Source organism: Tasmannia lanceolata, unplaced genomic scaffold (assembly GCF_043159265.1).
Source record: "Tasmannia lanceolata isolate RefF3 unplaced genomic scaffold, GAP_Taslan_0.1 ptg000020l, whole genome shotgun sequence".
NCBI classification, from domain to species: Eukaryota; Viridiplantae; Streptophyta; class Magnoliopsida; order Canellales; family Winteraceae; genus Tasmannia; species Tasmannia lanceolata.
The window spans coordinates 11,376,327-11,388,859 of NW_027518697.1; the positions used below are offsets into that span (position 1 = coordinate 11,376,327).

At 39.4% G+C, this 12,533-nt stretch overlaps 2 protein-coding genes across 3 annotated transcripts; one reads left to right on the forward strand and one right to left on the reverse strand.

Annotated features, from left to right (window-relative positions):
- Nucleotides 1-1,058: 1,058 nt before the first annotated feature.
- LOC143854276 (pentatricopeptide repeat-containing protein At2g13420, mitochondrial-like) lies at nucleotides 1,059-5,893 on the forward strand. 2 transcript variants are annotated; one of them, XM_077364152.1, is made up of 2 exons: nucleotides 1,059-2,698; nucleotides 4,703-5,893. In XM_077364152.1, exon 1 carries the CDS (start codon nucleotides 1,103-1,105, stop codon nucleotides 2,687-2,689), a length of 1,587 nt encoding a protein of 528 aa, XP_077220267.1. In that variant the 5' UTR covers nucleotides 1,059-1,102; the 3' UTR covers nucleotides 2,690-2,698; nucleotides 4,703-5,893. The 2 variants fall into 2 exon arrangements, with proteins under 2 accessions (XP_077220267.1, XP_077220268.1); XM_077364153.1 differs by having other exon boundaries at nucleotides 4,712-5,893.
- A 3,396-nt stretch (nucleotides 5,894-9,289) lies between these two features.
- On the reverse strand, nucleotides 9,290-11,204 carry LOC143853752 (B3 domain-containing protein REM10-like). The gene is made up of 4 exons (XM_077363488.1): nucleotides 11,097-11,204; nucleotides 10,670-10,982; nucleotides 10,328-10,440; nucleotides 9,290-9,574 (listed from the first exon to the last, which is right to left on the reverse strand). The coding sequence occupies exons 1-4, from the start codon at nucleotides 11,202-11,204 to the stop codon at nucleotides 9,290-9,292; spliced, it is 819 nt and encodes a 272-aa protein (XP_077219603.1).
- Nucleotides 11,205-12,533: the final 1,329 nt, after the last annotated feature.

Below are 12,533 nucleotides of genomic sequence, written 5' to 3' on the forward strand. Positions count from 1 at the left end.
GGAACACAGAACTCCGCCTATAAACGGGAACCCTCAACTCCACATCGAAAGGCGGGCTTAGCCTCTGGAACTCCTCCACGGTCTTCCACGGAGCTTCTAAGGCTTCCTCTTGGAACACCCCCCTCAATACCACAATGATCAGAGCACAACACACACCAAACACCACCCACAGGTACACATGTCTACCCATCCCTCCTAACGGCCGTAGCTCCCCTTCTCTCATCGGTGTTTAGCTCTCATTCTAGTGCCTCCATCTGACTTGGGTGTTAAATTGTTCCCCCGAAATTTCAACTCCGGATGGTCCTTAACCTTCTGTCTATGAGAGTACGCCGTAGGTCGAGGCGATCTCCCTCGCAGCCATCGGAACCAGATAGAAGGCGGGACCCAACACAATCAGGAGTATTTGAACACTTTGCCTGATTTGAGTAGCATAACAGTGTTTAATAAATAGCTAAGTTGGTAATTAAAGCATTTGTTAAATGGTTGACCAATTTCCTCTTAACACTAACACATTGAGAACAACTTCTCTTTATGTTATTTTATTTTATATTAGTGTTTTTTTTTTTTTTTTTGGCTTTTTCTTAAAATGGCAAAACTACCCTTACCCAAGCCATGAACGGTTTAGATTAGTTTAGTTTTTGTATCGTGTTTGCCCTGGATATTATGCAAAGACAACATAAGAAATACAGTGGGTCCCACACTATTGGATGATCTAAACCACTCATTTGTTAGGCTTGCACTAAATTAGGGTGCGCCTCGATCATCATCAAGATAGGATGATCCTAACCTTCCAATCTGTTAAGGTTTCAATACGTTGCCCTCCATTTTTAAACCTATACATATTGGAGGGTTAGGATCATCCTAAGTGAGACTACTTTTGGGGCACAACCTATATCTTAAGTCATAACCCAACAAAGAATCATCTGCAGCATCCAATGGTGTTGGTCTCCCACTATATTTATCTTACTGCACTTCATATGTGAAATATGGGAGATGATAAATTCGCGCCCCCTGTAGGATAATTCGCACCCCTCTTAATGTGATTTCAGCTAAAGAAAACCCCCACTCCTCTTTCTGAAACTTAAAATTTCAAAGCTTAACAATGTCGATCACATTTACCCTTCGCCAATCCATTATTTCCCGCTTCCTTTCCTTCCCATTTCCTTCTAATCCCCCAAAACACTTCTTTTCCAACCTCTCTACAACTCTAGGGTTAGGATCTCTTCAAACCCTAAATCCCTCTTCTTTCCAAATCTCAAAAGATGCAGACATGGTTTCCAAAATCCTAATCGAACACCACAACCCATTCCACGCCATGGAATCCTCTCTACAACTCAACGGAATCAGGGTCTCTCCTCATCTAGTCCACCAAACCCTCCTCCGTCTCAAAAACGTCTCAAAAATCGCATTAGGGTTCTTCGTCTGGGCCAAACAACAAGCAGATTACCACCACCACATCACCGCCTATGATCTCATGATCGATATTTTAGGAAAAGTCCGACAATTTGATGTGGCCTGGCAATTAATCGTAGAAATGGATCAACAAAATCTAAACCCAACTTCAAAAACTTTCAGCATTTTAATCCGTAGATTAATCGCTGCCGGGTTTACCCGCCAAGCAATTCGCGCCTTTGATGATATGGAGACATTCACTGAGAAAGAACCCGATTGTGATGACTTTGTTACACTCTTAGATACTCTATGTAAGTATGGATATGTGAAAGTAGCAACTGAGATCTTTAATAAGAGGAAATTTAGATTTGACCCAGATACAAAAATGTATACTGTTTTGATTTATGGGTGGTGTAAGATCAATAGGCCGCAGATGGCGGAGAGGTTCTTTAGAGAGATGATTGATCGCGGGTTCGAACCCAATGTTGTTACTTATAATATTTTGTTAAATGGGATTTGTAGGAAGGCTAGTTTACACCCGGAAACTAGACTTGAGAGGACGATTCGGGATGCAGAGAATCTGTTTGATGAAATGCGTAGGAGAGGGATAGAGCCTGATGTTACGAGTTATTCTATTGTTCTTCATGTTTATAGTCGGGCGCATAAGCCGGATTTGTCGCTTGATAAGTTAGAATTGATGAAAGAGAGAGGGATTAGCCCGACAATTGCGACTTACACGTCGGTGATTAAATGCCTTTCTTCGTGTGGAAGGTTGGATGATGCAGAGGAATTGCTTAATCAGATGGTGAGCAGTGGAGTTTGTCCCTCAGCTGCGACTTATAACTGTTTTTTTAAGGAATATAGAGGGAGGAATGATGCGGATGGTGCTTTGAAATTGTATAGGAAGATGAAGGAATCACATTATTCGTCCGTGCCAAGTATGCACACGTATAACATATTAGTGGGGATGTTTTCGAAATTGAATCGTATGGAGCTTGTAAACGAAATATGGAATGAGATGAAGGAGAGTGGGATCGGACCGGATTTGGATTCATATACATTGTTGATTCATGGTCTTTGTGAGAAAAAGAAGTGGAGAGAGGCATGCCAGTATTTTGTGGAGATGATAGAGAAGGGTTTTCTTCCCCAAAAGATCACATTTGAGACGCTCTACCGAGGACTGATACAGTCTGATATGTTGAGGACTTGGAGGAGATTGAAGAACAAGCTTGAAGAAGAGTCGTTGAAATTTGGTTCTGAATTTCAGCATTATCATCTTAAGCCTTACAGGAGGTGATGAACTCGGGTAAGTCCTCCTTTACAGTATCTCCTTAGTGTCTCTTTTTGTTAACAAAAATACACACAGGGAGAGAGAGTTGGTTGTCCTATATGGGGGAGAGAGAGAGAGAGAGAGAGAGAGAGAGAGAGAGAGAGAGAGAGTTGGTTGTCCTGTATGGGTGAATTCACATGAATATTTGTTTAACCTTTGCAACCTTCACTGTATATACAATGATTCAGGACTATCCCAACAATTTTAGGATTACTAACTTTGTAATGAAAGAAAAGGAGAGCTTATCTCCAACAATTTCAGGATTACTAACTTTGTACACGTCCTTAAATTTTCATTGATGAATGAAATAAAAGGAGAGCTTATCTTCTGACGCATTATTTGCAGAACTCTGGCTTAAAGGTACTCTTACTGTAAACTAAATGAGATATGTTCTTCATAGCGTGTTAGAATACTGCAGATGAGCCTACTGATTATCTTCCAACAGTTGGTTTTGCTATATCCTTTTCGCTATCAATATCTAGTTCCTTTTTCCTTTCCAAATCAATATCCAGTTCCTTCCTGTTAGAACTTTTTTATTTAAAAGTTTTATCTTTCCTTTTCCTTTTTAATTTACCTATTTTTTCGGTAAAGTTGGTTGGGAGATATTTTTGGAGAGTTAGTGGGCGATGTTTTTTTTTTTTTTGATGACGTAGGATGTCCCCACCCCCTTCGCGAGTAGGACTAGTCCCTACGGATACGCGCAACGATGTTAGTTAGTGGGAGATGTTATAGAGAGCTTTTTGGGGAGCTTGGAGACGTTTTCCAATGCCTTACCCATTTTCTCTCGTAAAGCATATATCTCTATTTTTATCTTTTTCTCTACATAACAACTCAAGTCAACTCAACTAAGCCTTTGTCCCAAACTAGTTGGGGTCGGCTAATGAATCCTTTTGAAAATTTTCATGAAGAAGGTGAAAGGATCTCCCCGGCACAAGTTGACTAAGTCTAATCATGACACTACTTGGGTTCGTCTCCATGGATCATTTTCTTCCATTCTCTCCTATCCAAGGTCATATTCTTATGTTCCTAACCTTCAAGTCTTTCCTCACTGTTTCTACCCAAGTTGTTTTCGGTCTGCCCCTACCTCTTTTTACTCCATCAACTTGGCACGAGTCACTTCTTCTCACTGGAGCATCCAAAGGCCTACATTGGACCCAAACCATCTTAAGCGGTGCTCTCTCATCTTCTCCTCAATTGGTGCCTCCCCCACCCTTTTCTCTACATAACCACAAAGAAAAAGAAAAGCATGCTCTCTCTCTCTCTCTCTCTCTCTCTCTCTCTCTCTCTCTCTCTCTCTCTCAGTAGCTACTACTTCGAAAAAAATGGAAAAGCTTCTTCTTCCTTGTTCTCCACACATTTGGTGCAAATCTGAAGGTTCGTGAATGAATTCCGGAGAACCTTTTGGAGCTCAGAGGGTTACCCTTCAAATTTAAAGTATTGCACCCAATCCCTAAACAAAATAAGCGTTCGGTGAGCAAATCAATCGCACTATAATTCTACCTGAGCATGCATTTCAAATAATAATTGTAATTCACACCGATTGAAAGAGAATGCATAGATACCACAGCAACAGCACAAGGTCTGATGATGCAGAGCATCCCCTGTCACATCAGCTTTTCATTGGATTAGCGTTAGCATGGAGTAGTTCGAGTGTTAGTTGTGTCCTTTTTGAGCTATTTTGTTGGAATCTTGTTGCATATGGTGTCTTTATTAGTTATTTGTCCATTAGGGGCAGTCTTTTTATGTTGTAACGGGCTGGTCTATTTAAAGCCCCATCACATGTCATTTTGCTCAGTTTTTTATGATATGAAGTTAGTAGAGACCCTTCTCTTTGGGTGAGAGAGCTTGGCTATTCTCATGTATTTTCATTTTCCCCTTGTGGCATTGGATTAGGAAGCTAGTGATTTTAGCTTGCCTTCCATTTCTTCCATCTACTCTTGTTGAATGCAAGAAAACCATCTCACTGATTCTGCTTCTCAGCTTTTGCAGACTTTAGACTAAAAGGAGAAGAAAACAACTAGATCTGGAAATTTGAGTTTTGGATCCATCACTACTGCAAATTTTCAATTTTTTGGAAGAAAAAATGAGGATTTCATCGTTGTCGTGGGCTGGTGTTCAGCTGCTGAATTATACTGCAGAAGTGACAGGAAATAATTTCCTTCCCATTTCATCTCTACAAGTAACCTCAGATCTAGGTTCTTTTTCTCCATTTTGCGAGAGAATCTGAGCAAATTGTGGAACAAAATAGCCAGCTGAGGATTCAGGTTCTTTTGACCTATGGAATCCATGTCCGAAGTTCCATCTTGTTCCTTCTTCAATTTGAGGGTGAATTTTGCAGATTCCAGCGTTCTCATGCATGTCTCGTTTTCATCGGTTTGGTGATTTTTACTTGAAAATTAACATCTGTTTATTCTTATCATTGGCGATCTTTTGGAAGGGAAATATAAAATTCTGCCTTGTGATTGATGGGTTTAACGATTATGTCTTGGAAGAGGACTCGAGCTGAGAGTATTGACAGGTGGAGTTTCATCCTCACGGATTCCTATCTCGCTAGATCCGTTGTTAAATACAAAGGGTGAGATCCTCTTGCTGAAATCGTTATCAAGCCAGCTCATGTGTGGCTCTTAGTCATGGACTGCATGGGTTAAGCTTTACTAATGTCATGGATTGAATTGTACTTGGCACCTGCATGAATAGAATCAAACTTTAGTGAGCCTACCCACTGTTTGATAAAACCCTTGCAAGGACTGAGTTTTGAGGTTGAGTAGAATTTTTGCTCATTGATTGCAGAGTTGTATGTTTGTTGGTGTACATGGGCAGCCTGGAGTCTTATTCTTATCTCTGATGGGTAGTGATCTAAGTCTTCCTCCCTAATTCGAGGACTATTGAGCTGCTATCTGTGCGACAGTAACATTGTTTGAGGTGGACTGTTTTTGGGAGAAGTTTCTTTTGATGTAAGCTTGGCTCTTGCCAATTGTTTTTCAAAAGCCTGGATAAATGACCCTCAGGTTGTTGGAATGCTCATTGATCTCCTCCATGCCCTCCATGTTGCTGAATTAATAGAGAGGAGAACCTAAGTCGCAGAGAAGTTGAGAAATTACTATAGGGCCTCTGCTTGTTTGAAGCAACTCTTCAACCACATTTTGAGTAGGCATAAAAGAAATTCCACACTTAAGGTATGCAGTGAAATTCTATTAGGCAACCCGGGAAGAAGGGGAGGGTTGGGATTATAAAATATTAATTCAAATTATAAACAACAAACCCTTGTTACTTTCGAGATTAAAAATAAAATGCAAGGCACATATATTACCAATCACAATGATGAAGGAGGTAGAGGAAGAAAGGTGAACACAATGATTTTAGAGTAGTTCAACCTTAGTCTCCGTACTAAGGTCTACATCCACCTACTAAGACCGCCTTGGCTCTTCCACTAAACAATCCTCATTTCTTAACGGGCCGGATCAATAAACCCTCTTGTTACAAACTTGATTCACCTCTCTAGAGGGTCGAATCGGAGACCCTTTCTCAAACGAGTCCAAAGACTCTTACAATGTTGAAGAAAATAAAGAACTTCTCTTTTAGCCTCTTGAAGGGTTGATGGTACAATGAATGATCTCAATAACTTCTCCAAAAGATTACAAATCAGCCCTATGTAGTTCTTCTTCACAAGTGTTTGAATGCACAAATTAATGCTCTTAAAAGAACGTAGTTGAAAACTCGAAGAATTTGAAAGTTGTAGCTCTTTGATTGATTAAAACATATTCCGAAATATGTTCCGAACATAAAGACTGTTGTCCAGCAAAGAACACCCAAAACGATCCATTTCACTATGTAACCAGAAACCCTCCATCTTCCTCTTATATACTTTCTACTTTAATTAATAAAAAACAGTCCCATGTCTTTTCTAAATTTTAAAAAACACACAAAACTTCAACCCTTATACAAGGAATCTCATGCATTGCAAATCTCCAATGCAGGTTTTAGGAGATTAAAACATGATTGTATTCAGGAAACTCGGCAGTGTCTTGAACATTTTCGAATGCTCATCTTTGGGAAGGAATAAAGCTAATTGGATTGGGTAACTAAGTGGGAAATGGAAAGTTTCGAATTTCAGTGACTTCTATAGATTTTTTTGATAGGATAAGCATATAGAAGAACAGAAATGGGTGCCAAAATCCATAAAAACACACCACACTATCTACTTAAATAAATTAACACATCAAACATGGCTTAAGTCCAGAATTGCTTGAAAAAACACTGATGAGACTTCCATACTTACCATTGTTTCTGCACCCACCTACTCGGCTACTCCCAAGATGCCTCCAATACCAACTACATCCGAAATCCATTTAGAGTGCACATACAAACTAGTCCAAAATGTGCATTCCCAAACATTGTGATACCCTTCCATCCAAACCAACAGAATGTCTAGATCATAGTTGGCATACAATTCTTTCATTAAAACAAAACACGAGAACAAAATCGGGCTAGAATCCATAAACACCCAAAAAACTATTGGTGATGTCTTTTGCTTTCCTGCACCATTAAGTTGGCAAAGAGACACCAAAATGAATCCCCTGACATGAGATGATTTCTAAGAAATAACCAATGAGCATTGGTTGCAGACACCATTTGGTTACGGGAATCAAAAGAACACTTGGGAAATATGTTCCAAACGAACATATAGACTGTTGTCTAGCAAAGAACACCCAAAACGACCCATTTCACTATGTAGCCAGTAGGGTTGCAACTTGGGTCGGGTTTTTCTGCAGCAGTGTCGATTCAAAGAGAAGGTTGTTTTTCCTTCTTGTTAAGGATAGCAAGAAACCCATCAGTTTTTCCTGATTTTCCTACCAGAGAGATTTCTAGGAAATCCAATCAGCTGCTATTGTGAAAGCGAATAGAATTGTTTGATATATTGAGGTCCTTGCGTTTGGATGTTCAACATGTGGCACCAAAAGAAGAGACATCAATATTTAAGGATTTCAAAGAGCAATTGATGTTCTCAGATTTTGAAGGTCAAGATAGAGGAACAGAACAATGAAATTACCAGAGGATTGAAGATCGCCACATTGCTTCTTTTGCTGCACAATTAGGGTTTAAATATCAATTTTCCAGTTCTTTTATTTTCTTAATTGTGGAGCTCTAGTTTTGGTACGAGAAAAAAAAATTAATGGATATATCTTCAATGCGAGAATTTGAAAAGACTCAACCCGAACCGGCCCGAGAAACTATCTTGGGTAGGGTCGGGTTTAAGAATCTCGGATTCTTTCCAAAAAAACCCGACCCGAGATAGTTTCTTGGGTAGGGTAGGGTTTTGGAAAACCCGACCCGCCCGACCCGAGTTGCAACCCTAGTAACCAGTAACCCTCCATCTTCCTCTTATATACTTTCTACTTTAATGCTCTGTTTGGTTGCCGGGTTTTTTTCGTTCCTAGGAGTTTTGTGGGAGAGAAAGTTAAATTTTGGTCCCATCCCATGTTTGGTTGCCTTTTAGCACTAGGTTTATTTTAATCCCACTCTTGTAATGATTACTTGTGGGGTGAATTTTTTAATCCCACTTTTGTAATGATTGCCTTTTCATCCCATCCCAAGATAACCCCAGGAACAAAAATAAACTCAGGAACCAAAAATAAGCTTGAAAAGAATTTTTTTCTACCCAACAGTTCAAGCAACCAAACAAAGGTTTTTTTTTTCCCCACCATATCTCCCAGGGTATTTTTTTCTCCCACATAACCAAACATGGGATTTTTATTTTACCAGGATACTTCTAGGACTTTTTTTTTCCCACCTATCTCCCAGGGTATTTTTTTCTCCCAGGAACAAAAAAAACCCGGCAACCATACAGAGCATAATTGATAAAAAACAATCCCATGTCTTTTCTAAATTTAAAAAACACACAAAACTTCAACCCTTATACAAGGAATCTCATGCATTGCAAATCTCCAATGTAGGTTTTAAGAGATTAAAACATGATTTTGTATTCGGGAAACTTGGCAGTGTCTAGAACATTTTCGAATGCTCATCTTTGGGAAGGAATAAAGCTCATTGGATTGGGTAACTAAGTGGGAAATGGAAAGTTTCGAATTTCAATGACATCTACAGATTTTTTTTTTATAGAATTAGCATATAGAAGAACTGAAATGGGTGCCAAAATCCATAAAAACACACCACACCACACTATCTACTTAAATAAATTAACACATCAAACATAGCTTAAGTCCAGGATTGCTTGAAAAAACACTGATGAGACTTCCCATACTCACCATTGTTTCTGCAACCAACTACCAAGATGCCTCCAATACCAACTACATCCAAAATCCATTTAGAGTGCACATACAAAATAGTCCAAAATGTGTAGTCCCAAACATTGTGATAACCTTCCATCCAAACCAACAGAATGTCTAGATCATAGTCGGCATACAATTCTTTCATGAAACAAAATACGAGAACAAAATAGGGCTAGAATTGAGCTTTGAATCCAAAAACACCCAAAAAACGACTCGTGATGTCTTCAGCTTTCCTGCACCATTAAGTTAGCAAAGAAGACACCAAAATGTTGAGCATTTACCGTCTGAAAATTCGAACTTTCATTACATCATCGGCCATTAGCTCGAAGATGCACTCATCTCCAATTTCAAGATTGTTACTATCTGCAAAGCTTCTCCAGCCTCTCGAAAAAAGAGTGTCAACATTGTTACTGGGATTCCTCCTGGGACTCCTACGGTGAGATATTGCCACCAGAAATGACCTTCCTTTTGGATCTGTAAGTGTGATTTGTTTCTTCTCTTGATAAGATTTTGTCACCGGAAACAACCTTCTGTTGGCCACCGCAAATTCCCTAGGAATAAACTGCAACTCAAAAAACCCAGGTGATACACAATATTTCAAAGGAGTGCATGCATGTAACAACTCAAAAAAACGAAGCATTTAACATGAAGTTGTATGATCCAAAATTGTAACTCGGGTCGCCATGATTCAACTCGAAACTCGTGTGAGCTGACTTGACTCACTAGTGAAATGAGTTGCCTCGCCAGAACTCCACCAAAGTCCGAAATAACTGTAAAAAGTTAAAGCTGTAACACGGCCTGAGTGAAGGGGTGCAACTCGGGTCGGGTCGGGCCGAGGCCAACCTGACCCGACCAAAGGAAACATTTTTTCAACACGAACCCGAACCGAGTTCCAGCCCAATGAGGTTCAATCCGACCTGACCTGAAGAAACCATTTTTCCAACCCGAATCCGACCGACCCGAGCCCAACCCGACTTTTTAAACTTACTTAAATAAAAAAATGATAAAAAATGTTGGGTTTCACTTGGGTCGGATTGCCCAACCCCTCAACCCGAACCCAGAGCGAACTCAACCCGTCTGGACCTTTTTTTGGGTTGGACCTTTTTTTGGGTTGAACCCAACCCGAGTTGCAGCCCTACCCGTTATACTGGACCCATAGCAGATCAAATTTCATGATGAAAGTATAACCCAAATTCTCTAAAAATGGACCCCAGATTCACCTTGGTCCAGACTCAGATGGAGGTACACATAACTTCAAAGCAAATATTCATATATAGTACACGTAAAAGAGAAGAGAAAACTTTGACAAACTAACCATGAAGTAGTATTTTAAATTAGTGTAATTCATGGTAACCACGAAGTGAGGACCTTTGGGCTTGTAACGTCTGCTTCCTTCAAATCCTACCTTCTGTCCTCCTGATTGTGGAACTACAAAAGAAAATCACATTAAAACACCAAAATAAAACCTCAGTTGACTATCATTAAAGGGAAATAATGGTAAGAGAAATCTCAACATAAAAAGCACAGAAAATCCTGAACACTCATATATATGTGATGAGCTCAATTATAATACTAGTGCCTTAAACAAAGTGATTTTTCAAAAAGGCTTACTTTTAATATCATGTGGATGGTGCCATGAAAAGTTTCAAGAATTTACCCTTTGCAGCTTCCACATGTATCTCAGGCTTACTTTCTCCTTGTTTTTCCATCTCTTTCTCATACCTTTTCTCACATGCAGTTTTATCAAATACACTAACATCAAAAACCATATTTCCCTCATATCGAAACACTAAAATATCTCCAGAACAAAGACCATGAACTGCTACAAAATCTCCCCATCCATCTTCAAAGAAGACTCCATCAATGCTTCCTTTAACTTTCACAGGCCATGAGTCTCCTCGAGGGCTTTTGAGGATTGCTATGTCACTCTTTTCTCCCACTAGATATCTGTGAAATGCATTGGGTATGGACTGCAAAACATACAACATGATATTCAGGAGGAGGTTTTAGATTAGAATAGATCATGAAAATCCTGTGCACCAAAAGAGAAACGGCTGGTACACTGAAAAGAAGAGAGGACTTACAATTCTTTTAAAATATTCAGGAAAGATGGGCTTTAGAAACTGTGGTGGGTGTGAAGACTTTTCCTTCATTTCTCCATTTGTAGAGAGTATTTGATCATTCATCCGCATTTTTTTCTTTGATCTTCCTCTTCCCTTTCTATTATTTTTGCTCGTTCCCATTTCCAACTGATTCATAGTTTTTTGGGAGTATAGCACTCAACACTGAAGATTGCAGATATAAAAGTTCATCAAGTTTAGAGAGAGAGAGAGAGGGACATATGACTGGGAGCCACCATTGATGACACAGAGCTCTAGAAAATCTATTCGACATGATAACCTAAAGCAGGCATGAAATCTAAAGGGCCCCACAATAAATGAAATGTTCAAATCAAGGGTCTTGATGCGTCAAAAGATGGTCAATCAAGATTTTCACAAGGGAAATGAGATATTTGTACACGTTTTTATTAGGGGGGCTGCCCTGTCTAGTGTAAAAGACTAGTAATGAGTCATGACTCATAAATGCATTACGGGGGCTGTATAGTTTTAAAAATGGGGCGAATAAATCACCTGCGTCATAAAATTCCAAGGGTTGTGTCAAAATAAAATCACATCCACGTGAGATCTTCGTGATTTTAGAAGCAAATCGTGTAAACTGGTATTCTGCTTGCACCCAAAATCCAATTACACTGTATCTTTGCACAGCTCGGATAAAAATCTTTTGCTCTGTATGGTTGCCGGGTTTTTTTTTTTTTTTTTTTTGGTTCCTGAGAGTTATGTGGGAGAAAAAAATACCCTGGGAGATAGGTGGGAAAAAAAAAGTCCTAGAAGTATCCTGGTAAAATAAAAATCCCATGTTTGGGTATGTGAGAGAGAAAAATACCCTGGGAGATATGGTGGGAAAAAAAAAACCTTTGTTTGGTTGCTTGAACTGTTGGGTAGAAAAAAATTCTTCTCAAGCTTATTTTTGATTCCTGGGTTTATTTTTGTTCCTGGGGTTATCTTGGGATGGGATGAAAAGGCAATCATTACAAAAGTGGGATTAAAAAATTCATCCCACAAGTAATCATTACAAGAGTGGGATTAAAAAAAACCTAGTGCTAAAAGGCAACCAAACATGGGATGGGACCAAAATTTAACTTACTCTCCCACATAACTCCCAGGAACAAAAAAAACCCGGCAACCAAACAGAGCAATTAATTAGATTGTGTTTTGAGTTTTTACTGTGTGGCCGAATAGCTCAATCTAACGGTTCAGATTCATGCATGCATGTGCGCACAGCATAATTTTCCAAAGGTTAATCTCTCTCTCTCTACCGTTGGTGGGGCCAATAACTAAATTATTTAGATCTTTGAGCAAGGTAGTCCCCACGCATATATACTTATTCTCACAACTAATCTCTTCTATGTTTGACCATGAATTCTTAGCGGGCCCAACAATGAATGGTTCAGACCGTTGGCA

Bases quoted from the DNA above. Each gene is read 5' to 3' on its own strand.
- LOC143854276 (XM_077364152.1), top strand. From the start codon at position 1,103: ATGTCGATCACATTTACCCTTCGCCAATCCATTATTTCCCGCTTCCTT.
- LOC143853752 (XM_077363488.1), bottom strand. From the start codon at position 11,204: ATGCGGATGAATGATCAAATACTCTCTACAAATGGAGAAATGAAGGAA. The intron at 10,983-11,096 runs GTAAGTCCTCTC...TATGTTTTGCAG, and splicing joins CTGAATATTTTAAAAGAATT to TCCATACCCAATGCATTTCA. The intron at 10,441-10,669 runs GTAAATTCTTGA...TTTCTTTTGTAG, and splicing joins ACATGTGGAAGCTGCAAAGG to TTCCACAATCAGGAGGACAG.